Source organism: Zingiber officinale, chromosome 7A (assembly GCF_018446385.1).
Source record: "Zingiber officinale cultivar Zhangliang chromosome 7A, Zo_v1.1, whole genome shotgun sequence".
NCBI lineage: Eukaryota > Viridiplantae > Streptophyta > Magnoliopsida > Zingiberales > Zingiberaceae > Zingiber > Zingiber officinale.
Window position 1 is genome coordinate 135,841,408 of NC_055998.1, and position 26,916 is coordinate 135,868,323.

The 26,916-nt window shown below is 36.0% G+C and overlaps 1 protein-coding gene across 1 annotated transcript; it reads right to left on the bottom strand.

Moving 5' to 3' along the window:
- LOC122002730 (uncharacterized protein HI_0077-like) lies at positions 1-25,652 on the bottom strand. Its single transcript, XM_042558013.1, has 5 exons — positions 24,930-25,652; positions 24,728-24,847; positions 24,400-24,630; positions 1,533-1,998; positions 1-426 (listed from the first exon to the last, which is right to left on the bottom strand). Exons 1-4 carry the CDS (start codon positions 25,143-25,145, stop codon positions 1,540-1,542), a joined length of 1,026 nt encoding a protein of 341 aa, XP_042413947.1. The 5' UTR covers positions 25,146-25,652; the 3' UTR covers positions 1-426; positions 1,533-1,539.
- Between the last annotated feature and the right edge of the window lie 1,264 nt (positions 25,653-26,916).

Genomic DNA, 26,916 nt, shown 5'->3' on the forward strand with positions numbered 1-26,916 from the left:
TTATAATAAATATTCAAGTTAAAGGTGATCCAAACATCAAAAACATGCAATATATGTTTGGTTAGATCGTATCTACAACCCTCCAAAACATGCAATATACATGACTGGATGATTGCATCAACATGATCAACCCTATATCACGATGCTCATCCTGCAATCTATCAAATGTCTCAAATCATCCTTCACTGATCTCCAACAGACTTAGAGCAACCAAGCCAAGCAATTTTGTCACGCCAAGTCATCCTCCACAAACCACTTCAACACCACCATAATATTTCTCATCCTGCCGTCCCTCAAATGTCTCATGCAACCTTCTTCAAACTCAATCTGACCTTTAAGTCATTGGTTGCTGTTTCTTCATCGCGTCAAGTCATCATAAACACTATCTCCTCAAGTCACAAGTTCCATGTCTATCTTGCCAAGTTACTACACAATTTAAATAAACATATCAAACACAAATGCAAAGTCTAATTTAAAACCTTTGTATAAACATCAAAATCAATATCAAATTTAACCACTTAGGGCATAATTGCACTGACAGGTTATGCAAAGGGAAGGGTTCTTATCATAAAAGATGTTATAAAAGATTTCTCCACCTCCAAAGGTTCTTGACAGAGAAAAAACATAGTAAATTTTTTAAAATGACTTACTGACATAACATAACATAAAATATAAACAAAGGTTTTGAACTATATTACTTTTAAATGTTAGCAATTGGTACATATTGATTTCTTATGCTTTTATTTTCACTACACAACTTGTTTTGTACAACCTTACTAATTATTAATAAGATTTTATTTATAAGAACAAACACTACTCAACCCCAGCTACCTGACCATCTATCCCAACTAATCCTAACAATTGACTCAGTTGCCATTAGAATAGCAATGTATACAATCTTTTGTAAGTTTGTATAGATCTTTTATATATGTTTAACCCCTTAACTTTATATATCCGGAAATTGGAGATCAATTCATTCCAGAAACTCAATCACACCAGTCTAACAGAAAAAACTGACTCGTAGAATGACCATTTATAACCTCCCGGATCAGTTTCTAAACATTGAATAGCAGCTTGGCATTAAATTCAATACAATGAAAAAAAATAAAAAATAAAAACAATCCGGGAACCTTTCAGTTCTTCCCGTGGTATGTATTTAAAACATGAGAGATGGAGAATTTCAATCACCTGTTTTCTTAATCAGTCATAACTTGTAATACAAATGGAGTTATACAAAACCAGCGAGGGCATTCCACTCTTGTGGGTACTTCTCTCGCAGTATCTCTTATGGCCAATAGAATTTAGCTGTCAATGACCAAGAGTTCGCTCAGGTTGTCTTGTTTGTCTGTCTTCCACTCCATTCAAATCACATTTATTAATAAAAGATTTCTAGTGGAAACTTCAGATGTACCAAACACCCACAGGCAAAACTGATAACTTATTTGGCATGAATTTGATTGTGATACACTTGAATGATTTGAACCAGTGGAGCAGAAATGGATGAACTGAAAAGAAGGGAAAGAATCACTTACCCACCCCCTATTTTGATGCCAAGGGCTCGTACCAGTCAGGTCCAAAGCCAGCAGCTTTCCTTGCTTCGGCATTGAAAGGGGGCTTAAGTGGGCCCCGAAAGTGTTCACGGACAGTGGCATGAAAACGCTGGATTACTAACTCTTGTTCATCATAGCTTATTTTTAGAAAGCTTCCGACATTGTGTTCCAGGTTTTTTATCTCACCATCCTCCTTATCAGCTTCTTGCTGGTAGGGAATGCTTTGTCCCACCATGGGTTGCACATGTTCAACATATCCACAAATGGTCTCTGAACCATGATGTTTGCTTGCTTCCCTAAGGCACAAGTATCTGAACCATTTAACACCAGCAGCACAGTGTGTTATTTCTTCTGGATATACCACAGTTTCCAGTAAAGTTGCAGTTCTCTCATCCCCTGCATTCCGGAATCGAGAGATGGTGGTAGGAAGGACATCAAGTCCTCTAGCCTGCAAAGTATTATAGATGAAACATATATTGTTGATATCCTAGGTTTAAAACTATAAATTTGAGTGCAGTTAAATTGACAAATTCATGGGTTCTCTGACATTTTCCAGTGAGAAAATCTAAAATTCTGAATGAGCGCTTACAGGGAATAGAAGGGGCATAGCTTAAGTCTAAAAGAAATAAAATTGTTTCCCACGTAATAAAAACATATGAACACAAAGGTCTATTAAGACAAGATTTTTGATGGCATAGGATCAATGGCTACTTTACAACATCAACAACCAAGTCTCATCCCACTAGGTGAAGTCGGCTATATATCCTCCTACGTCATTATGCTTTTTTCCCTACTACATCATCTATATTTAAATAAATTTAATCATAGTTTCTTGTTTCAAATCAAGTCTACTTTGATCTTCCTATTCCTCATTTAATGTGCGTATTTGTCATAGTTTTACATCGCTTACCTGAGAATTTATTAGTCATCTAAATACATGTTCATATCATCTTTAACGCGTCTCTCGAAGTTCTCTCAAATAGGCACATCCCCAATTTTTTCTCTAATAGTCTCATTTTTTATCTTGTTCATCCTTATATATCCGCATATCCACCTTAACACCCTTCACCTCTGCAACTCTCATATACTGCTTATCCGCTCAAATTATAGTCCAACATTCAACTTTATATAGCATAGTAAGGTTAATTGTCATTCTGTATAACTGCCCTTTAAGTTTTAGAGGTGTTTTATGATCACAAAGAACACTAACTACTCTCCTCCATTTTAATCATAATACTTATATTCTATATAAGACATCTCTCTCAACTCTTCATCTTTTTGAAAAAATGATCCTAAATATTTAAAATTCTCAATTTCAGATAACTCGTCATCTCCTATCTTAACAATTATCTTACTACGTCTAATATTGCTAAATTTAAATTTTATATATTTTGTCTTTACTCTACTAAATTTAAATTCTTTCAATTTTAGTATTTCCCACCAGAATTCGAGTTTAGCATGTCTCATCTACTAAAATAATATCAACTGCAAACAACTTATATCATGATAGCATGTCTTGAATATAAACAATTAGTTGATCCAGAATTAATTTTAAAAGATAGAGATTTTTGCTATGTTTCCTTTGAGGTGCGGATTAAGGAGGGAAAGAATCCCTCCGGAAAAAAAAAAAAAAATCCTTCGAGCAGAGGAAGAGAAAAGAAAAGAGAAAGAAGAGAGAAAAGAATCATGTGTAAAGCATGCAAAAAGGAAGAGGGTATGGAAGAAAAACGATGGAAAGAGAAAAAAATAAAGGCGAAGTCGCACAAGGCGAGTGGTCGTGCAGGCCGGTCCTGCGTGACGCGATCACGCCTGGCACGTAGTGCCGCCCTGCACGAGGTAACCACGCGGTGCCATCGTGTGAGAGGCGCAGCATCCTCACTCGGCCATGTAGTGCAACCTATCACGATCACACTGGGCGATCGTGCAGGGTCGTCCTCGGCCGCCCGCAACTGCCCATGGCTCGCGAGGTGGCCACAGTAGGCCAGTTGTGTAGTGCTACTGCACAAGGGTCGTCGTACCTGGCACAGTTGAGGGCGAAGATGTGGAGATTTGTGGGCGAGGATAAAAAGGATAAACAGGCGAAATAATAAAAATAAGGAGGTGAGAACTCATAGATAATATTATTTCAAACAGGACCTTACAAGCTCTTGCAATTTTCCCAAGTAAAGCTCAAGTTGTGCTTGAATGCTTCGCAAGGGTAGTGAGCATTCTTATTTATAGAGAAGATGTTGGGTGCACAAGGGGCCCCATCGTCACATCTTGTCTAGATAAGAACGCATCGGATGCCTCTTTACAACTAAGGGCATCTTACTTTAGATACTTTACAGCACACAGATGCCTCTTTACAGCTCACGGGCATCTTACTTTAGATACTTTACAGCACACACATGTCTCTTTACAGTTCATGGGCATCTTATCTAATAGGTAGTAGGGTCCACCACTTCCGCGAACGTTACACTTGGAAGGAATTCATTCTGTTAACAGCGTCTTGAAGCGTATAGGAGGTTTGTGTCGGTTGTTCATCAATTTGTTTAGTGACAGGGTACCAGTCATGCCACCAATTATCTTTGGAACATAGTCGTTGGCACTCCTATTTCTTCAGGTAGTGAAATAAACGAAGCTGTTGGAGTGCGTTAGTGGCTTGGATAGCCGCTCTTTATTGTAGATTGTGCAGGTTTTGTCGTATCTATTGGTCTCTTTCGAATGTGATTGGATAGACACGTAGCTTGTTAAGTTGTTGTTGATATTGCTCAGCGAAGTGGATAGGGCTTGGAGGGCCATCATCAGGTGTGCTTGGGCCTCTGGGTTGGGCCGTTCTTCTAGCTCCTGCAGGGCTAGTGCTACCAGCCCTAGTCGGCTCATTTCTTGGATCGGCCATTTTGCCAAAATAAGTAAATTGATTAGTCGTGAGAGAGCATCAGCTACCTGATTGTCTTCACCCTTGATGTGCTCGAACTGAACTTGAATGTCTATCCCAGTGATATAATCAACAAAGGTCATCCAGCAAACACGCGAAAGCTTGTTACTGGAAGTTTTTCCGAAGAAGCTTATTATTGCTTGGCAGTCTGTTCTAATGAGCAACTCTAGCTTGTCTAAGAAATAAATCTTTAGAGCTTCTAGGGAATTGTGGATTTCTGCATCAATTGTGGACTTAGGAGGGTTGAATTTTCCGCTTGCATATGCGCATATTTTTTCAGTATTCTTTGAGTCGTATTTGGCCTTTTTCCATTTACATATCCCTCCCCAACCATCCATGCATCCATCAACCTCGAGAATGATGAAGCAGTTTTCGGTTGGAATTTCCAACTCTGGTAACTTTTGGATCTTCTCCTTAATTTGCTTGATTAAATCCCAATCTTGCTTGTTAAGCCTTTTATCTCCATTGGAGTTTGTCTTAGTGTAGAGGGGGCTCAGTAACTTCCCTAGGTTTGGGATATAATTTCGGGTGTAGTTTAATAGGCCAAGCCAAGATCTTATACCCTTTGTGGTTTTTAAATCTTCATCTTTAAAATCAGTAACCTTTGTAATAATATGCGGTTGTAGCTTAACTCTGCAATTGTTAGAGTGTATACTAAAAGCCTAGCTTTTGGTATAAACATTTATCTAGAAATAAGAATCACATTGGTCAAATGTCTACATTTGTGATAAATGTAGTTGTTCAATTAATTTATATTGTAGATAACATGGTGTGTAGTGTCACACACAGAGGATCATGTTATCAGTACCTTATAAATTATAAACAGTAGCTCACGACCAAAATGGAAAGGAACAAACCATTAGAAGGTCGTAGTGTAATTAAGTATCAGTTTATCTTGACTGTATAATTACACTAGTACACTTAGAGTGTATTGAGTAGGACCATTTGAGGTCGTTTCTTTTATACTGATTTTATAAAGAAACAAAGACCTCGGTTATTATGGAAGTGTGTGCTCTTAATCCTGATATAATAACAAGCACATATATTTGATATTTATTTCTTTAATTTATCAATGGGTGAGATTTAGTTCGATGAATCAATAAGCCCGATAAGTTGGGAAATGGTATCACTTATAGTGTGTGTTGTTGATTATAGAAGGAAACGTATCCTAGAGATCTAGGTTGAGAATGTCCCCAAGAGGAGCTCATAAGGATTGTCACGTTAAACCCTGCAGGTGGACTTAGTCCGATGAAGTTGAGTGGTACTACTCTTGAGCTAGATATTAATTAAGTGAGTTGTCAATAACTTACTTAATTAGTGGACATTGTTATCTTAAACACAGGGAGACTAACACACTCATAATAAGAAGGAGCCCAAAATGTAATTTGGGATTGGTGCGGTAGTTCAATAATAATTCTAGTGGAATGAATTATTATTGATAAAATTAAGTTGTGTGTTAGCGGGATGCTTAATTTTATCGGAGACCAAAACCAATTCCTCCTCCTCATCCCTATCGTAGCCTCTTATTTATGAGTTCTATACCCACCTCTATACCCACTATAAGGGGTTTGGCCAAGCTAGCTTGGGAACCAAGCCAGGGCCCAGTATATTGGCTACAACCCAAGCTAGTGGGGCCAAATTAAATTAAAAGGATTTTAATTTTAATTTTATTATTATGGAAGATATAATTTAAAGAGAATTAAAATTAAAATATCTCTCTTAGAAAAGATCTATAAAGATTAAAGAAAGAGATTAGATCTCTTCCTTATTTGTAGATTGGAGAGATGTTTTATTTTCTTTAAAATTATTCACGTTGATAAAATTAAAATTATAGAAATTTCCTTTATCAACCATAAGAGATTTTAAAGAGAAATTTTATTTTTAAAATTTAAACAAATTAGGAAGTTTTAATTGTTGATTAAAACTTATCCAATTTGCTCTCCAATGATGTGGCCATCAAGTTTGATTTGGAAAATTTATTTTATTTTTCTAAATTAAATCATGTCGAGAAATTGAGGAAATTTTATTGTAATTAAATTTCCTAATTTGCCTAGCCAAGGAATATAAAAGAAGGGTGAGGTGCCTTCACGAGACACAACCCTTATTGTTTTCTCTCTTATTCTTTGGTGTGGCCGGCCAACACCCTTTCCCTTTCTTCTTCGTGGTGGCCGAACATCTCTATTCCTGGAGCACTTGTGGTGGCCGATCCTAGGAAGAAGAAGAAGGAGAGGAAGCTAGCATCTCTTGGAGCTTGGTTAGTATTTTGGTTTTCCTCCTTGGTAAAGTTTTTCCTGGGAGGAACCTTGCTGGAGGAGAAGAAGGTGGTTGGTGGTTTCTCGTCTTGGTAGATCGTTGCCACACAACGTCCGAGGGTTAGAAGAGGAATACGGTAGAAGATCGAGGTTTTCTACAAGGTATAACTAGTAATTTTTATTTCCGCATCACGCTAGTTATTTATGGAAATAATACCAAATACGAGAGGCTTACGTCTAGAATTTCGAATATGTTTTTCGAAGTTGTGTTCTTTTGTTTTTTCTTTCCTTGTGATTTGATTGTTCTCTTTGGTTAACCTAAAGTTATTTTAGGAAATTAAATATTAGCTTTCTATAAAAGGTTTTGTCTAGTCGGTGGTGGTTGCTCCCATATCCAAGAAGGTCATGTGCCTCGCCACGTCAGTACTGGGAACCAATTATGGAAATTAATATTTAATGGAATTAATAACTTAAGGAGACTTGGATCGAACGTGTTAAGTTCCGCAGGAGATCCAAGTCAAACCTAAAAGAACAATAGATTAAGTTTTGGATCAAACGTGTTAAGTTCGCGAGCGATCCAAAATTTAATTTAAAAGAACACATGGTAGCTAGGGAAAGGTTAAGACCTTTACAAAAATTTTTGTACAGTGGAACCTATAGGTTTTCCGAGTAGAAACCAACAATGGTATCGAGCTAGGGTTTTACCTCTACGTATTTGGTATTAGTTTAATTACGCACATGTCTACATAATTTAGGCGGGATAATAGTAGGATGTCTAACTTTGTGACGCAGGATCCAACTATTATGGCTTATAGTTTTACGTGTGATTGGACCTCGACGTATCGCAGGCATTTATACGTGTGCGTGATTGTATTATAAAATACAATCAGAGTCGTATTTAGTTTTATTAGATTTTATTTTGATCTAGATACATATACATTCCTTTTATGGAATATAGGATCAAAATGTAAAATTCTATTTATGTCGTGGATCGAATCTCGCAGCGTGGAACCTTCTAAGGACCGAGGCGCAATGAACAAGGAGCAAGATGGATCGCGATACCAGACATGGCCAAATATGGCGAATTGGGATACAACACACTGACGATTAATCAGAGATAAAAGCCATAATAGTTGAAAATTAGATTTTCTATTTATTGCTTTTATATTGTCATGTGTGTGCGTGTTAGTTACATGATTAGTAGGCTAGCATAGTTAAAATTCCTCGTTAATAAATAACTAAGTGGGAGAGGATTTTTAAGTAAATCCCATGGTCTCCATTCTTGGTTTGTAAGTGATGCAAACAAGCTTGCGTTGGCTCGAGTGCCTTCCTCCATAACGGATGAGCTTGTTTGCGGATCACACTGAGACTTCCATTTTGGATGACTATAGGAAGTTAATTAGGCGTGTGATCTTCCCAACGAAGGGGCATAATCTTATTAATGGACTTAGTGTCAAGTAATGGTATACACTTGACACATCTAATAGTATCCTCCCCATCGGAGTCACTGCTATTATTTGTGTGACCAAATGAAACCAACTATTAATTTTTCATAAAACAAGGTTGACAAGATAATAAAATTAAAGGGTTAAAACCCTCTTATAAATGATTGATTTTGTATACGTCCACACTAACGGTGCATACAAAAGTAACGGTGTTGAGATAATTTTATTTGTCGTAAAGTTACGTTGACAAGATAGTTAATGGGTAAAACCTCCTCTTACAAATGTTGATTTTGTATCACACTAACGTGGCGTACGAAATTCACGGTGTTTTGAGGTGTTGGTAACTTTAACTTGTATTGTTAGCGGACTAAATATTATTTTAAATTTAGAGTCTTGACCAAATCTTTGATTAAAGCTAGCACAACTATTCATTTTATTAGTCCTCACGTAAGGTTGACGAGATCATAAAATTAAATGCTAAAATTTCCTCTTTGAATTTGTATCGTCCACACTAACGCGCATACAAAATTCATGGGATTTTAAGGAGTTGGTCTTAACCAAATATTTTGTGATTCTTAGGAAGAAGGTCAATCCCTAGCTGATATACTTTAGACATAGTGGTCCCAATTATAATTGATTGGAAATAAATTTGGACATTAAGGTAGATGTCCTCTTAGAACTAAGAACAATATAGGTGTATTTTATTCATTAGTTGATACATGTTTAGTGGAGTTATCTCCGGCACTGGTGTGTAGATATGGGAGCCACCGATCATGTCTTCATTGCAGGGTTCCGTGAAACCCGACAACTAAATGAAAATAAAAAAAAACACCGTCCATATGGGCACTATTGCAAGTAGCGTATTGCAGTGGGAGAGGTTTATTCTCTAATAGAATAAAATTTGGATTATTAGGAATTGTCTTTACATACTAAGTTTAGAAAGAACCCGATTTCGTTTAAACTATTATAGAATAGATATATTGTACATTTTGATAACAAAGTCATATCGAGAAAAATAAAGTTATTATCTATTGGTATGTTAGTTGACAATTTATAATCCAATAACTCCCATGATGCAACAAATGGAAATTAATAACACATCTTCTAACTTAAGAGAAAGCAACCTTCAAATGAACCAATTATATCTTTGACATCTAAGGCTAGGTTATATTAACTTAAGTAGGATTCATTGGTAGGTGATGAACTTTTGGGTTCATTAGTAGTGGAAATCTTTCCAACCTGCGAGTCTTACTTGGAAGGAAAATAACCAAGAAGCTTTTAAGTCCAAGGGTATGAAGTCAAAGATATGTTGAAATCGGTTCATTCCGATTTGTGTGATCTATGACTATCCAGACAAGAGGTAGTATTGAATATTTCATCTATTTTATGATAACTATTCAAGATACAAATAAATTTACTTAATGTATCGCAAGACTAAGTACTTTGATTAGTTCAAAGAGTACAAGGTGATGGAGAAATGTTAAAGTAAATGTCACTATGGTAAGATCGTAGTGGCAGTACCTCTTGGGAGAATTTGGGAGTCACTTATAAAAAGTAGGGATTGATCCCAACTAACCGCACCTGGTACACCCCAACGGAATGGTGTAGTAGAAAGAAGGTAAAGGACTCTTATGAAATAATTAGATAGATGATGAGTTATTTAGAAAATTACCAAATTTGTTTTAAGGATAAACTCGATAACGAAAGTGAACATAGTACCTTCCAAGTTAGAACTCTCTACTCATATAAATTGTTGAATAGGTGAAAACCTATTTTGAAGCATATTCGGATTCGTAATCCACACATATGTTAAAAGAGACAATGATAAGTTGGATAGAGTTCACTTGTTTGTAAGTTATCCTAGATAAACAAAAGTAGGTTTATAGTCTTAAAATCGGAAGGTCATTAGCATCAATGACTGTTTTTTAAAAAGACTATATAATGAACCACGTGCTCATAAGTAAATTTGTTTTAAGAAAATAATAAAGGACACGTCTAACCTAGTACTAACTGTTAAGATGAGATACCACAAGAAAACCGCAACACGTATCACAAATTGATACACAATTACAGAAGTGTCTTGTTGTAGTGGGAGGGTTGTTATGCGACCTAAATAGGTTCGTGTTTTGGGAGAGTTTTTGACTCGATCCTCCACAATCGAATCACCCATTATGATGAAGCACTCCAAGATAAAGACGCAACGTCTTCGCAAAGAGTAATGAATAAAAGAATTGTAATATATGATTCTAATAAAATATGGAAGCTTGTAGAATCACCAAACGTGTAAAAGCCATTGGGTGTAAAAGGTCTATAATAGGAAAAGAGGATGGACATGAAGGTAGTAACTTTCAAAGAAAGGCGATGAAAAAGGAAACTTTTTCACGGTAGTCACGCTTAAGTCTATCCGGATTCTTTTATCTATTTGCAAGTGGATGTCAAGACAAGATTCCTTAATGGAAGTCTCAAGAAAACATCCATATAAAGCAACCGGAAGGGTTCATCGCAAAGGGCTAAGAGCATCTTGTGTGAAGCTCAATCAGGCTATGGCAAAGGTCTTGGAATATCCGGTTTATCAAAGTAATCCGGATCTATGGATTTAGTAACCGGACAAGTCTTGTGTATAAAAGACGTGATGGAAGCGTGGTTGTATTTTTTGTACTATACTTAGATAACATTTTTGGTAGTTGGAAACAATATCAAAATGTTGTCGAAGTAAGGGTATGATTTGATATAAAGGACTTGGGAGAATGTATATATTCTTGAGATCGAAATAATAAGGGATCGCAAGAAAAGAATATTTATCCCAAGCTTCATACATCGGAAAAATCCTTGTTCGTTTTAAGCGTACAAAACTCCAAGAAAGGTTTCTTACCTTTAGGATGGAGTAACTTTATCTAAAGATACGTCTCTGTAGACATCAAAGGAGATAAACACAACAAGCGCAACTGTTTATTATTGTAACAAGGGTATGCGTCCATTAATTATGCATTTATAGTACAATTTTATTCCCGAATCAATCATTTTTATCCATTAATAGTAAACTTGATGACGAGTCGATTGCCAGATCAACTGCTACAGAGAAAGATAATACCAATGATGACGAATCATATAAAGAAGATTTGGCATCTATAGTTGGCACTTTCAAAGTTTTATTTCACTTTAATATTGGACCTAAATAAATTTTAGCGTATAATTATCTTTGTTATTGTAGGTTCTAACAACTTGCCCTTTGAGTTATGAGGCAAGGTTTTCCAAACTCTCGGTGAGCGGTTATTACTTATTATAGATGGTTTTTCTTCTACTCTAAATCTTACGCTGTTATTCTATTAATAATCAGAGATATATTATATAAAGCCTAACTTTTTGTTATAACAAATTATTTTTTCGATTGAACTTGCTTCCATCACCATCCCTCTTTCAACCAATTATTATTTGATGGGTCTCCAAAAATTATATAAGTGACCATTGAATTATTAATAGAGATTATGACTTGTTAGCTGCATCGACAGTAGATCTCTACACTTTGTAGCAGATCATGTTAGAGTGTATACTAAAAGCCTAGCTTTTGGTATAAACATTTATCTAGAAATAAGAATCACATTGGTCAAATGTCTACATTTATGATAAATGTAGTTGCTCAATTAATTTATATTGTAGATAACATGGTGTGTGGTGTCACACACAGAGGATCATGTTATCGGTTCCTTATAAATTATAAGCAGTAGCTCGCGACCAAAATGGAAAGGAACAAACCATTAGAAGGTCGTAGTGTAATTAAGTATCAGTTTATCTTGACGTATAATTACACTAATACACTTAGAGTGTATTGAGTAGGACCGTTTGAGGTCGTTTCTTTATCTTGATTTTATAAAGAAACAAAGACCTCGGTTATTATGGAAGTGTGTGCTCTTAATCACGATATAATAACAAGCACATATATTTGATATTTATTTCTTTAATTTATCGATGGGTGAGATTTAGTTCATGAATCAATAAGCCCGATAAGTTGGGAAATGGTATCACTTATAGTGTGTGTGTTGATTATAGAAGGAAACGTGTCCTAGAGATACTAGGTTGAGAATGTCCCCAAGAGGAGCTCGTAAGGATTGTCGTGTTAAACCCTGCAGGTGGACTTAGTCAAGCGTGACGATGAAGTTGAGTGGTACTACTCTTGGAGCTAGATATTAATTAAGTGAGTTGTCAAGAACTTACTTAATTAGTGGACGTTGTTATCTTAAACACAGGGAGACTAACACACTCATAAGAAGGAGCCCAAAATGTAATTTGGGATTGGTGCGGTGGTTCGATAATAATTCTCTAGTGGAATGAATTATTATTGATAAAATTAAGTTGTGTGTTGCGAACACGGGATGCTTAATTTTATCGAGACCAAAACCGATTCCTCCTCTCCCTATCGTAGCCTCTTATTTATAGAGTTCTATACCCACCTTCTATACCCACTGATAAGGGCCAAGCTAGCTTGAAACCAAGCTGGCCTACTATATTGGGTGGCCCAACCCAAGCTAGTGGGGCCAAATTAAATTAAAAGGATTTTAATTTTAATTTTATTATTATGTGGAAGATATAATTTAAAGAGAATTAAAATTAAAATATCTCTCTTGTAAAGATCTATAAAATATTAAAGAAAGAGATTAGATCTCTTTCCTTATTTGTAGATTGGAGATGTTTTATTATTTTCTTTAAAAATTATTCACATGTTGATAAAATTAAAATTATAGAAATTTCCTTTTATCAACCATGAAGAGATTTTAAAGAGAAATTTTATTTTTAAAATTTCCGGAAACAAATTAGGAAGTTTTAATTGTTGATTAAAACTTGTCCAATTTGCTCTCCAATGATGTGGCCGGCCATTGAAGTTTGATTTGGAAAATTTATTTTATTTTTCTAAATTAAATCATGTCAAGGAAATTGAGGAAATTTTATTGTAATTAAATTTCCTAATTTGCCTAGGCCAAGGAATATAAAAGAAGGGGTGAGGGTGCCTTCATGAAACAACCCTTATTGTTTCTCTCCCTCTCTTATTTTTTGGTGTGGCCGGCCAACACCCTTTCCTTTTCTTCTTCTTGTGGTGGCCGAACATCTCTATTCCCTTGGAGCTCTTGTGGTGGCTGGATACTACTAGGGGAAGAAGAAGAAGAAGGAGAGGAAGCTAGCATCTCTTGGAGCTTGGTTAGTATTTTGGTTTTCCTCCTTGGTAAAGTTTTTCCTTTGTGGCCGAACCTTGCTTGGAGGAGAAGAAGGTGGTTGGTGGTTTCTCATCTTGGTAGATCGTTGCCCACACAACGTCCGAGGTTAGAAGAGGAATACGGTAGAAGATCAAGAGGTTTTTCTACAAGGTATAACTAGTAATTTTTATTTCCGCATCATGCTAGTTATTTATGGAAATAATACCAAATACAAGAGGCTTACGTTCTAGAATTTCGAATATGTTTTTTCGAAGTTGTGTTCTTTTGTTTCTTTCTTTTCCTTGTGATTTGATTGTTCTCTTTGGTTAACCTAAAGTTATTTTAGGAAATTAAATATTAGCTTTCTATAAAAGGTTTTGTCTAGTCGGTGGTGATTGCTCCCATATCCAAGAAGGTCATGTGCCTCGCCAAGTCGGGAACCGATTATGGAAATTAATATTTAATGGAATTAATAACTTAAGGAGACTGGATCGAACGTGTTAAGTTCCGCAGAGATCCAAGTCAAAACCTAAAAGAACAAATAGATTAAGTTTGGATCAAACGTGTTAAGTTCCGCAGCGATCCAAAATTTAATTTAAAAGAACACATGGTAGCTAGAAAAGGTTCGGACCTTTGTACAATTTTTGTCAGTGGAACCTATAGGTTTTCCGAGTAGCAACCAACAATTGGTATCGAGCTAGGGTTTTACCTCTATGTATTTGGTATTAGTTTAATTATGCACATGTACATACAATTTAGGCGGGATAATAGTAGGATGTGCTAACTTTGTGAACGCAGGATCCAACCATTATGGCTTATAGTTTTATGTGTGTGATTGGACCTTGGACATGTCGAGGCGTTTATATGTGTGTGCATTGTATTATAAAATACAACAGGAGTCGTATTTAGTTTTATTAGGATTTTATTTTGATCTAGATACATACATTCCTTTTATGGAATATAGGATCAAAATTGTAAAATTCTATTTATGTCATGGATCGAATCTTGCAAAGCGTGGAACCTTCTAGGACCGGAGGCGGAACAAGGAGCAAGATGGACGCGACAGCTAGACCCGGTGGTGGCCAAATATGGCGGCAAATTGGGATGACAACACACGGATGACAACTAGAGATAAAAGCCATAATAGTTGAAAATTAGATTTTCTATTTATTGCTTTTATATCGTGTTTAGTTTACAAGTTTAGTAGGCTAGCGTAGTTAAAATTCCTCATTAATAAATAACTAAGTGGGAGAGGGATTTTAAGTAAATCTACGGTCTCCATTATTGGTTTGTAAGTGATGCAAACTTGCGCGTTGGCTCGAGTGCCTTCCTCCATAACGGATGAGCTTGTTTGTGGATCACTGTAATGGACTTCCATTTTGGATGACTATAGGAAGTTAATTAAGAGCGTGTGATCTTCCCCAACCAAGGGCATAATCTTATTAATGGACTTAGTGTCAAGTAATGGTATACACTTAGACACATCTAATAGTATCCTCCCATCGAGTCACCGCTATTATTTGTGTGACCAAATGAAACCAACTATTAATTTTCATAAAACAAGGTTGACAAGATAATAAAATTAAAGGGTTAAAACCCTCTTATGAATGATTGATTTTGTATCGTCCACACTAACGTGGCATACAAAATTAACGGTGTTGAGATAATTTTATTTGTCGTAAAGTTACGTTGACAAGATAGTTAATGGGTAAAACCTCCTCTTACAAATGTTGATTTTGTATACGTCCACACTAACGTGACAAATTCACGGTGTTTTGAGGTGTTGGTAAATTTAAATAGTATTGTTAGAGGAATCGATATTATTTTAAATTTAGAGTCTTGACCAAATATTTGATTAAAGATAGACCAACTATTAATTTTATTCGCCATAAAGTAAGGTTGACGAGATAATAAAATTAAATGATAAAATTTCTCTTTGAATTTGTATACGTCCACACTAACGTGGCATACAAAATTCACGGGATTTTTAAGGAGTTGGTCTTAACCAAATATTTTGTGATTCTTGGAAGAAGGTCAATCCTAGATATACTTTAGGATGAGCATAGTGGTCCCAATTATAATTGATTGGAAATAGAATTTGGACATTAAGGTAGATCGTCCTCTTAACTAAGAACAATATAGGTGTATTTTATTCATTAGTTGATACGTGTTTAGTGGAGTTATCTACCGGCACTGGTGTGTAGATACGGGAGCCACCGATCATGTCTGCAATTCATTGGGGTTCCAGAAACCCGACAACTAAATGAAAATAAAAACACCGTCCATTACTGCAAAAGTAGCAGCTGTTGCGATGGGAGAGGTTTATTCTCTAATAGGAATAAAATTGAATTATTAGGAATTGTCTTTACATACTAAGTTTAGAAAGAACCCGATTTCAGTTTAAACTATTATAGAATAGATATTGTGTTACAACTTGATAAAGTGTTATCAAGAAAAATAAATCTATTCCGGTATGTTGGTTGACAATTTATAATCCAATAACTCCCATGATGCAACAAATGGAAATTAATAACACATCTTCTAACTTAAGAGAAAGCGACCTTGAAAATGAACCAATTATATCTTTGACATCTAAGGCTAGGTTATATTAACTTAAGTAGGATTCATCGGTGGTGATGAACTTTTGGGTTCATTAGTAGTGGAAATCTTTCCAACCTGCAGTCTTACTTGGAAGGAAAATAACCAAGAAGCTTTTAAGTCCAGGGGTATGAAGTCAAGATATGTTGAAATTTCGTCGATTTTGTGACAACTATCCGAATAAGAGGTAGTATTGAATATTTCATCTATTTTATAGACAACTATTCAAGATACAAATAAATTTACTTAATGTACCGCAAGACTAAGTACTTTGATTAGTTCAAAGAGTACAAGGTTGATGCGGAGAAATGTTAAAGTAAATGTCACTATGGTAAGATCGTAGTGGCAAGTACCTCTTGGGAGAATTTAGGAGTCACTTATCAAAAGTAGGGATTCAATCCCAACTAACTGCACCTGGTACACCCCAACAGAATGGTGTAGTAGAAAGAAGGTAAAGGACTCTTATGAAATAATTAGATAGATGATGAGTTATTTAGAAAATTACCAAATTTGTTTTAAGGATAAACTCTGATAACGAAAGTGAACATAGTACCTTCCAAGTTAGAACTCTCTACTCATATAGAATTGCTGAATAGGTGAAAACCTATTTTGAAGCATATTCGGATTCGGGTAATCCAGCACATATGTTAAAAAGAGACAATGATAAGTTGGATAGAGTTCACTTGTTTGTAAGTTATCCTAGATAAACAAAAGTAGGTTTATAGTCTTAAAATCGGAAGGTCATTATTAGCATCAATGCGTTTTTAGAAAAGACTATATAATGAACCACGTGCTCATAAGTAAATTTGTTTTAAGAAAATAATAAAGGACACGTCTAACCTAGTACCAATGTATAAGATGAGATACCACAAGAAAACCGCAACACGTATCACAAATTGATACACACATGAAGTGTCTTGTCAGTGGGAGGGTTGTTACATGAACCTAAATAGGTTCATGTTTTGGGAGAGTTTTGGACTCGATCCCTGGAGGACGTGAACACGATCTCCGATAAATATGATTAAGCACTCAAGATAAAGACGCAAGATCTTGGCAAAGAGTAATGAATAAAAGAATTAGAATATATGTATTCTAATAAAATATGGAAGCTTGTAGAATCACCAAATGGTGTAAAAGTCATTGGGTGTAAAAGGTCTATAATAGGAAAGAGGGATGACAGAAGGTAGTAACTTTCAAAGAAAGGCTGATGAAAAGGAAACTTTTCACCGGTAGTCATGCTTAAGTCTATCCGATTCTTTTATCTATTGGCAAGTGGATGTCGAGACAAGATTCCTTAATGGAAGTCTCAAGAAAACATCCATATAAAGCAACCAGAAGGGTTCATTGCAAAGGGCTAAGAGCATCTTGTGTGTAAGCTCAATCAGTCTATGGACTGAGGCAAAGCTTCAAGGTCTTGGAATATCCGGTTTATCAAAGTAATCCAGATCTATGGATTTAGTAATCGGATAAGTCTTGTGTATACAAAAGATGTGATGGAAACGTGGTTGTATTTTTTGTACTATACTTAGATAACATTTTTGGTAGTTGGAAACAATATCAAAATGTTGTCAGAAGTAAGGGTATGGTTGTCCAAACAATTTGATATAAAGGACTTGGGAGAATGTATATATTCTTGAGATCAAAATAATAAGGGATCGCAAGAAAAGAATATTTATCCCAAGCTTCATACATCGGAAAAATCCTTGTTCGTTTTAAGCATACAAAACTCCAAGAAAGGTTTCTTACCTTTTTAGGATGGAGTAACTTTATCTAAAGATATGTCTCTGTAGACATCAAAGGAGATAAAGGAAATATAGGCAGTTCTTTATGCTACGGCTGTTGAAAGCCTAATGTATGCTATGCACGAGATCAGAAATCTATTTTGCCAAGGGCATAGTTAGCAGATATCAAAGTAACCCTAGACAAGGACATTGGACTGCAGTAAAGCATATATTAAAGTACCTTAGAGGCGCTAGAGATTATATGCTAGCTTACAAGGCAGTTAATTTGGTCCCTGTGGGTTACACGGATTTTGGCTTCCAATCGGATAGGGACAATAATAAGTCAACCTCGGGTTTTGTGTTTACTTTAGGAGGTAAAGTCATAACTATGGAAGAGTGATAAGCGTAGGTATTTTTCGGACTCCACCATAGAAGCTTAGTATATGGCAAGCCTCTTGGGAAGCCATAAAAGCTGAATGACTTAATTACCTCAAGATAGACTTAGATATGATTTCTGGTTTGTTCAAAGATTATTACAATTTATTGTAATAATAATGGTGCAGAACAAACTCGAAGAAACCATGAGTCTATAAGGCAAGTAAACACGATAGAGCTAGTACCACCCAATACGAGGAATCGTATAAACGAGGAGAAATTGTTACCAGATCAGATCAGTGATGATCTATAGATCCTTTCACTAAGGTCCTTAAGGCAAGAGCTTTTGATGGGACGTGTTGAAGGGAGGGAATCGATGTATGGCGAAATATGGCGACTTAGTCTTTAGTATAAGTGGAGATTGTTAGAGTGTATACTAAAAGCCTAGCTTTTGTAAACATTTATCTGAAATAAGAATCATATGGTCAAATGTCTACATTTGTGATAAATGAGTTGTTCAATTAATTTATATTGTAGATAACATGGTGTGTGTCACACACAGAGGATCGTGTTATCGTTCTTTATAAATTATAAACGGTAGCTCACGACCGAAATGGAAAGGAACAAACCATTGAAGGTCGTAGTGTAATTAAGTATCAGTTTATCTTGATCAGATAATTACACTAGTACACTTAGAGTGTATTGAGTAGGACCATTTGAGGTCGTCTTTTATCTTGATTTTATAAAGAAACAAAGACCCTAGTTATGTGTGCTCTTAATCCCGATATAATAACAAGCACGTATATTTGATATTTATTTCTTTAATTTATCGATGGGTGAGATTTAGTTCGATGAATCAATAAGCTCGATAAGTTGGGAAATAGTATCACTTATAGTGTGTGTTGTTGATTATAGAAGGAAGCTGTGTCCTAGATACTAGGTTGAGAATGTCCCCAAGAGGAGCTCATAAGGATTGTTAAACCCTGCAGGTGGACTTAGTCCGACATGGCGATGAAGTTGAGTGGTACTACTTGGAGCTAGATATTAATTAAGTGAGTTGTCAAGAACTTACTTAATTAGTGGATATTCTAAACACATGGAGACTAACACACTCATAATAAGGAGCCCAAAATGTAATTGGGATTGGTGCGGTAGTTCAATAATAATTCTCAGTGGAATGAATTATTATTGAAAATTAAGTTGTGTGTTGGCGAACACGGGATGCTTAATTTTATCGGAGACCAAAACCAATTCCTCCTCTCGGTCCCTATCGTAGCCTCTTATTTATGTAGTTCTATACCCACCTTCTATACCCACTGATAAGGGTAAGCCAGCTTTGGGAAACCAAGCTAGCCTACCAGTATATTGGGTAGGCCTAGCAACCCAAGCTAGTGGGGGCCAAATTAAATTAAAAAGGGATTTTAATTTTAGTTTTATTATTATGTGGAAGATATAATTTAAAGAGAATTAAAATTAAAATATCTCTTGTAAAAGATCTATAAAGATTAAAGAAAGAGATTAGATCTCTTTCCTTATTCGTAGATTGGAGAGATGTTTTATTTTCTTTTAAAATTATTCACATGTTGATAAAATTAAAATTATAGAAATTTCCTTTATCAACCATGAAGAGATTTTAAAGAGAAATTTTATTTTTTAAAATTTCCGAACAAATTAGGAAGTTTTAATTGTTGATTAAAACTTGTCCAATTTGCTCTCCAATGATGTGGCCGGCCATTAAGTTTGATTTGGAAAATTTATTTTTCTAAATTAAATCATGTCGAAATTGAGGAAATTTTATTGTAATTAAATTTCCTAATTTGCTAGCCAAGGAATATAAAAGAAGGGGTGAGGGTGCCTTCATGAGACACAACCCTTATTGTTTCTCTCCCTCTCTTATTCTTTGGTGTGGCCGGCCAACACCCTTTCCCTTTCTTCTTCTTGTGGTGGCCGAACATCTCTATTCCCTTGGAGCACTTGTGGTGGCCGGATACTACTAGGGGAAGAAGAAGAAGAAGGAGAGGAAGCTAGCATCTCTTGGAGCTTGGTTAGTATTTTGGTTTTCCTCCTTGGTAAAGTTTTTCCTTTGTGGCCGAACCTTGCTTGGAGGAGAAGAAGGTGGTTGGTGGTTTCTCATCTTGGTAGATCGTTGCCCACACAACGTCCGAGGTTAGAAGAGGAATACGGTAGAAGATCAAGAGGTTTTTCTACAAGGTATAACTAGTAATTTTTATTTCCGCATCATGCTAGTTATTTATGGAAATAATACCAAATACAAGAGGCTTACGTTCTAGAATTTCGAATATGTTTTTTCGAAGTTATGTTCTTTTGTTTCTTTCTTTTCCTTGTGATTTGATTGTTCTCTTTGGTTAACCTAAAGTTATTTTAGGAAATTAAATATTAGCTTTCTATAAAAGGTTTTGTCTAGTCGGTGGTGATTGCTCCCATATCCAAGAAGGCCATGTGCCTCGCCACGTCAGTACTGGGAACCAATTATGGAAATTAATATTTAATGGAATTAATAACTTAAGGTGATTTGGGTCGAACGTGTTAAGTTCCGCAGGAGATCCAAGTCAAAACCTAAAAGAACAAATAGATTAAGTTTTGGATCAAACGTGTTAAGTTCCGCAGGCGATCCAAAATTTAATTTAAAAGAACACATAGTAGCTAGGAAAAGGTTCAGACCTTTGTACAAAATTTTTGTACAGTGGAACCTATAGGTTTTCCGAGTAGCAACCAACAGCAATTGCCTATTATTGCTCCCAAAAATTCAATTTCAGGGACGGCGATTTTCATCTTAGTTGGGCTTAGCACAAGCCCCTGCTCTTTGCATATACTTAGCGTACTTCTGAGGTGTTGTGCATGGCTTTGCTTATCAGGAGAAAATACCAATATATCATCAATATATACAGCAATATATTCTTCCGTACCTCTGAAGCAATTATTCATTTTCCTTTGAAAAACAGCGGGGGCATTTTTAAGTCTGAATGGCATCACCAGCCATTCATAAAGGTCGTCTGGAACAGAATGTTGCCCATTCAATTGACTCTGGGTGCATGGCTACCTGATGAAAGTCATTCTTCAAATCAAACTTAGAGAAAATATAGCTATTACTGGCCTTTTTTAGGATAGTGTTTATGCCTGGGAGGCTATACTGGTCTTTGTGTGTGATGTAATTTAGGCGTTTATAGTTGAACACCATCCTTTCTTTGCCTTTTACCTCTTTGTCTGTCTTTGGGTCAACTGTTGTTCCGGAGTTGATAATGATCGCTGTAGTTCGATGCTTGCTTTTACTTGGTCGGATGACGCCAAGTTTTAGTAATGCCTTTACATGCTTACTGAAAGCCTCCTTTTGTTGGGGCGTCAGAAGTTTAAGAGGTCTGTCTTCAATAATAAAGTCCGTATTTTTGATGTCCAGTTGGCAAAGTATTTTATTCTTCTCCCAATGTTGTAGGGGGGTCTCCCCAATATATCCTTGATCAGTTAGCTCTTTTAATAATGAGCTAAATTTTTGCTGGAAGTCAAGGTTGGTCTTCCCGACTGAAAAATTGACCATTTCCTTGATTTGTATATATTCTTCTTCTTCCAATTCCAGTTCCTCTATTGCTGCTGCATTAATGGAGGGTAAGGTATTTATAGTTGTCAAATTTTTATAGAATGTTACCGTATTGCCTTCAATTCGTAGTCCTCCTTGCATGGCTCATATAAAGTTGCAACCAATTATGAGCTGAATATTATCACCTTGTACCATAGGAAAACTATAAGTGTATGGTATTCTGAAGAAATTATCTCCTATAGTCATCTTTCCTTGCTTCAGCTTCATATCAGCCTTTTGCTGAGAATTAATCCCGCTAAAGCTGACTTCAAAAGTATTTCGTTCTAGTGCTTCCTTTGGTACTGGCCTTTGGTCAACGCAGCAGGTGGTAGCTCCAGTGTTTAATATCGTCTTTAAAGGAAATTTTGGAATTCCTGGAATATCGATTTCCACTATAAGGTTATATAGCATATGTTTTACTAACCTTGGGCTTGGAGCTGCTGCTATAATCTTGCTGGTTGTTGTTTCAAGGAGCATATTTGCAGCTTCCGCTTCTTCTTCTTCCTCTAAGGCCTGGAAGTCTTCCCTTAGGTCCTTTTCTAATAATAATTCTTCAAACTATTTTTTATAATAGGCTATTTCCTTTTGCAAGCGTTCTATCTTTCCTTCGCACCAGGTGATATAATACCTCTGTTCTTGTATAAGATTCTGTGGGAAAAAGGGGGTTTGAGGGGATGGTGCTACTGGTACCTCCTTGTTGAAATAGTATGGTCCACATAAATTGCATGTTGTGATAGAACACTCGGGGCAATGTATTCTTGCTCTTTGAAGAGTAGCCCTTTTACAACACGTACATGTTGTAGATTGTGAGGGTAATATTCTTTCGTTTAACCTCCAATTGTGTAGACAGCTTAACTGTTGATCAGAGACCTTTACCTGTGGCCTGTAACCACCATCTATCTGTCCTAACATATATATGGAATTAAAGTGAAGGGTTTGAATAGACCTGTTTAAGTCATCCATGTCATCTTCTCCTTCAGAGATGTTGTAGATAGCATCACTTTGGTTTTCTCCTTCTTGGACGGATAAAATATCACAGTCTTCAGGTATATCCAGTTGCTCGAATATTGCCACTCTTTTGATATTCCTTTTCTCGTTAGAGCATTCTCGGGCAAAATGTCCTTCCTATCCGCATAGGTAGCACTTACATTTCTTATTTCTGATTAAATGCTTCCTCTTATCATGATTCTCCATAGATAACTCAAGTACTTCATATGGATAGAGATCGTTGCACATAATGGTAAACACAAGTTATCAATTGCATGTGTCATGGGCTGATGTGGGCACTTCAGACATACAACAACTATAGTTGACACTAATCCAATTGCTCAACCAAAAGTCTTTGTTGTTCCTTTGGTAACTCCTATAAACAAGTTATTGTTAATTCATGGTAGCTAGTATTTATGTATAAAGTCATGATAATCAAAGCTTATGAGAGTTTAATTATTTAATATCAAGCACATATGCTCTATTATTGTGCATATTTAGTCAATCTAAACATGAATTATTTTTAAGAAGTTTAAAAGGTCAAAAATGTTGGCCCACCATACCAAATGATTAATGTAGCACTAGTAAGGCGCCATATAGATCTATGTAATCACCAAGATCAATCTTGGATTTCTATTTGCAGTCACTTTGATACAGCATGTAACAAAAAATTTACAATACCAATCTTGGCTATCTCAACAATGTGAAAGATTCAACATAATAGTCACACTATTACATGTATTATTGAATTCAATCCCTCAAAGGTTCTTTTTATTTGTCATGTTATTCTTTTCCTGCATAATAACGTAAGTAAAAATATCATAACATACCCCCCTTCAAATAATGGCCAAGGTTCTTATTTTATTTGAGTTACATGTCTAGTCAAATTCAAAACTATAACATGGCTTGTGTAATGATCAAGGTTCTCATTTGATTTGTCAAAAACAAACAGAAGGCACAAATAAACTAATTCAAAGTAAATTTTGCTTAACAGATATCAACTTTAAGAAAAAGGAAAAATCTGAAAGGGTTAAGTTTGAGCATGTATAAGGAGTTCTCGAGAAATATGCAATCTAGCAAATATTCATACAAGAAATAATGTAAAACAAACTAAATGAAAAAAAATAATAATAAGATCAAATATTTCTTTGAAAGAAATAAAGAATAAGTGTCTGATGGATCCATTCATTGAACATTTGCATGAATTCAACGTTGGTTGGCAACCTAACGCAATCCTCACCCTTTCTCATCCAAGCTTGGGACCGGCCATGGCAGGCTTATAATAACAGTTATCTAAAAATAAAAAACTTGCAACCTGGAACATTGGAATTATGCTGAGTTTCGAGGAGCAAAAGCACGAACATTTAGGCCATCACTAACTAGTTGAGCTCATAATTCTTCTGCACCTTCCTATTGTTCTCCTTCCAAAAGTCTTGACAAGCGCTATAGACAGTAAAAATTTTACCTAACCCATGCAAATGCCTATTTGAATACAGTCCATCTAAATGACTGAAATTAAATTCACTACCATTCACATTATGACATCAGTATTTAAGAATTCATAATGGTTGAAACAACTGTTCTCTAGGGAATGTTGGATGAGGATTCAGGTTACTATGATAACAATATCAAGATTAGTAACATCTCTGTTTCAATGTGTTTAAAGTCTGCAATTATGAAGCTCAAAAACACTCAATTAAACCACAAATTATGAATCCCAATGATGATTGATAACATAGAAAATATAAAAGTAAAATAAAACGCAAGGACACAAACCTCGTGCACGCAGTGCTCCACAGCGAGACGGGCCAACAGGCTTTTGGAGGTCTCCAACGCAGAGTCCCAGAGGCCATCATGCGCAGGGAGAGCTCCATAGTACGTGCCGAGCTCCTCCAGCCTCTCGGCAAGCAGTGTGAAGTGTCGGCCTTCATCTCGGGCTATCTTTACAAAGTCAGTAAAAAATTCCCTGGGCATCGCCTCCAGCCTCCCAAATCGAGCAATAATATCCTGGGATCGAGAAGGGAAGAACAGAGGCGAAAGGTTGAGCTGGAGATGTATGAGACATAATGATAAACATATTGCAGGCAATCAAAACAAAATTGACCCAGGAAAGATCGATGGCCCAGCTTTCCGTGTGGGCGAGGCTGTGTACAATAGCTTGCCGGCTTTGAAGGCTTCCTGCTTTGCCGAGTTTCGGCATCATGCTCGGAGACACCAGCTTCATCTGCGAGTACGCAGAAACCTGTCTGTTAGTTTCTTGATCTGGGGGTACAAATAAGGAGTGAAAGAAGGGGGGTGAAGATTACTGTTGTGAGCCGGGCGGGTCGATCGGGGACGGGCGGAGGAGGACCATCGTCACTATAGGGGATACAGATCGCGCCTTGTAGCCATCGGACGGCAGAGGCTTCACCGAGACGAGCCTTCTCAAACGGATCGGCCATGTTCAAGACCTCAAGCGCGGCCTCCACCAGAGTCTGTGCGTCCGCGCCGCCGTGGTTGCCATCTCCCTTTCTTTCGCTCATCGGTTTGCAAACTATGCCCCCGTCCCTCGAACGCCTACTATGTAATGCCCCCTTCGCTGCGCGTTGGTTCAAGGTTATCAATGTTATCTCTAGAAGGTTATCGTGATAACGCTGTTTGGTTTAGGTATTGATCGATCAAGGATGTCTGTTATCACTAAAACGTCAGCAAAAGAGTGTTTTCCAAAATTATCCTCGCTTTTCTGCGCGCGGAGGAGGGCAGGCGGGCGTTAGGCGAGGAAGGAGCGAGGCGAGGGAGGGGCGGACGAAGGGGACGTCTCGTTCTGCACTCACGCGGACTGCTGGCGATGGGAAGGCGTCGGCCGGCGGCGGTTACGCCGGCTCGCAGCGGAGGGACGGCGGCTGGCAGTGGCGCCAGTTATACTCTTTCACTCTCCCACGACACCCACGGCGGAGGGGGAGCAGTGGCGATGGGAAGGCGTCGGCCGACTGCGACGCCGGCTCGCAGCGGCGGCGACGGCGGTGGCGGCGAGAGCGCGCGGGTGAGTGAGAGAGTCGGCACAGTAATTAAAAAAAATCAGCGATCGGCTCAGAAAAAAACACATGGAATTAAAAATTCAGTAAATCTTGGTGGCAAAAATTTGATACGTATAATTAATATATAAATATGATATTATTAAAATATTTTTAATAATAATTTATAAAATATATTTTAGCTGGTCAAATTTTAATCATTTAATATTATTCTTAAAAATTTTAGATTTAAATAATTAAAATAAATTTTATTTTAACGGATAATAGTTGGAATCTAGCCGCTAGAATGAAATCTTTTACCTTTAATTTTTAGTTCACATGCATTAATTAAGAGGACAATACTAAATAGTTAAAATACGACGCATCCAATACAATTATTAAAGATATTTAGTAATATTATTTTTATATATTAATTATATATGTATATTACAATTCAATTCTGATCCGTTAAATTTTGGTCTATCAAATTCTAACCAGATAAATTTATTTTAATTAAGATTGTATGTAATAATAAAATATAAAATAAGGAAAATAACAAATAGCCAGAATCAAATAAATTTTATTGGGTTACTTAAAATTAGAAGTTAAGCAAAAGGTTTATTTTATTCCTCTAAATTTTAATTATATGATTATTTGATAATTACATGACTATGTTTATCAACGATAATTATGTGATCATTCAATTGAAGGCTTGTCTTATTTTAATTAAAGACTTATTTTTTATAAAGAAATTGATTAGGACTTACTCTACAGCTTGATGTAGATTATTATTTGACAAATTAACTACGTTCTCATTTATTTTCTTTGAGATTTTCACAAGAATGTTTTCTAACTTTTCTGCAAAACACAATCTGTTTATTTATATTTTGAAAGTAAATTATGTTAAAAAAATATATATATTGAATAGCATTATTGTTTTTAATATTATTTTAAGATATTTTTAGCGTTATAATATACATCAGATATAGGAATTTAAGATTTATTGTAAATTATTATGTAGTTCTATAATGAATAAATATAAGTTGACGATGTGTTTCAACCATGCTAATGTCCAGCATTGAATATCGACTGATGAGTTTTATAGCCGATGGAAAATTTTTATAGGATTTAATTGGTCATTACTAATATTAATTGGTTAAAAAAAATAAATATCTAAATTACTAAAAGAATATATATTGAACATTAAATAACTGATATAAGAAAGCAAGAATTAAGGTTCTTTTTATTGAGATTATAATTACTATGTAATTCCTTATATGAATAAACAAATATAGTTGTC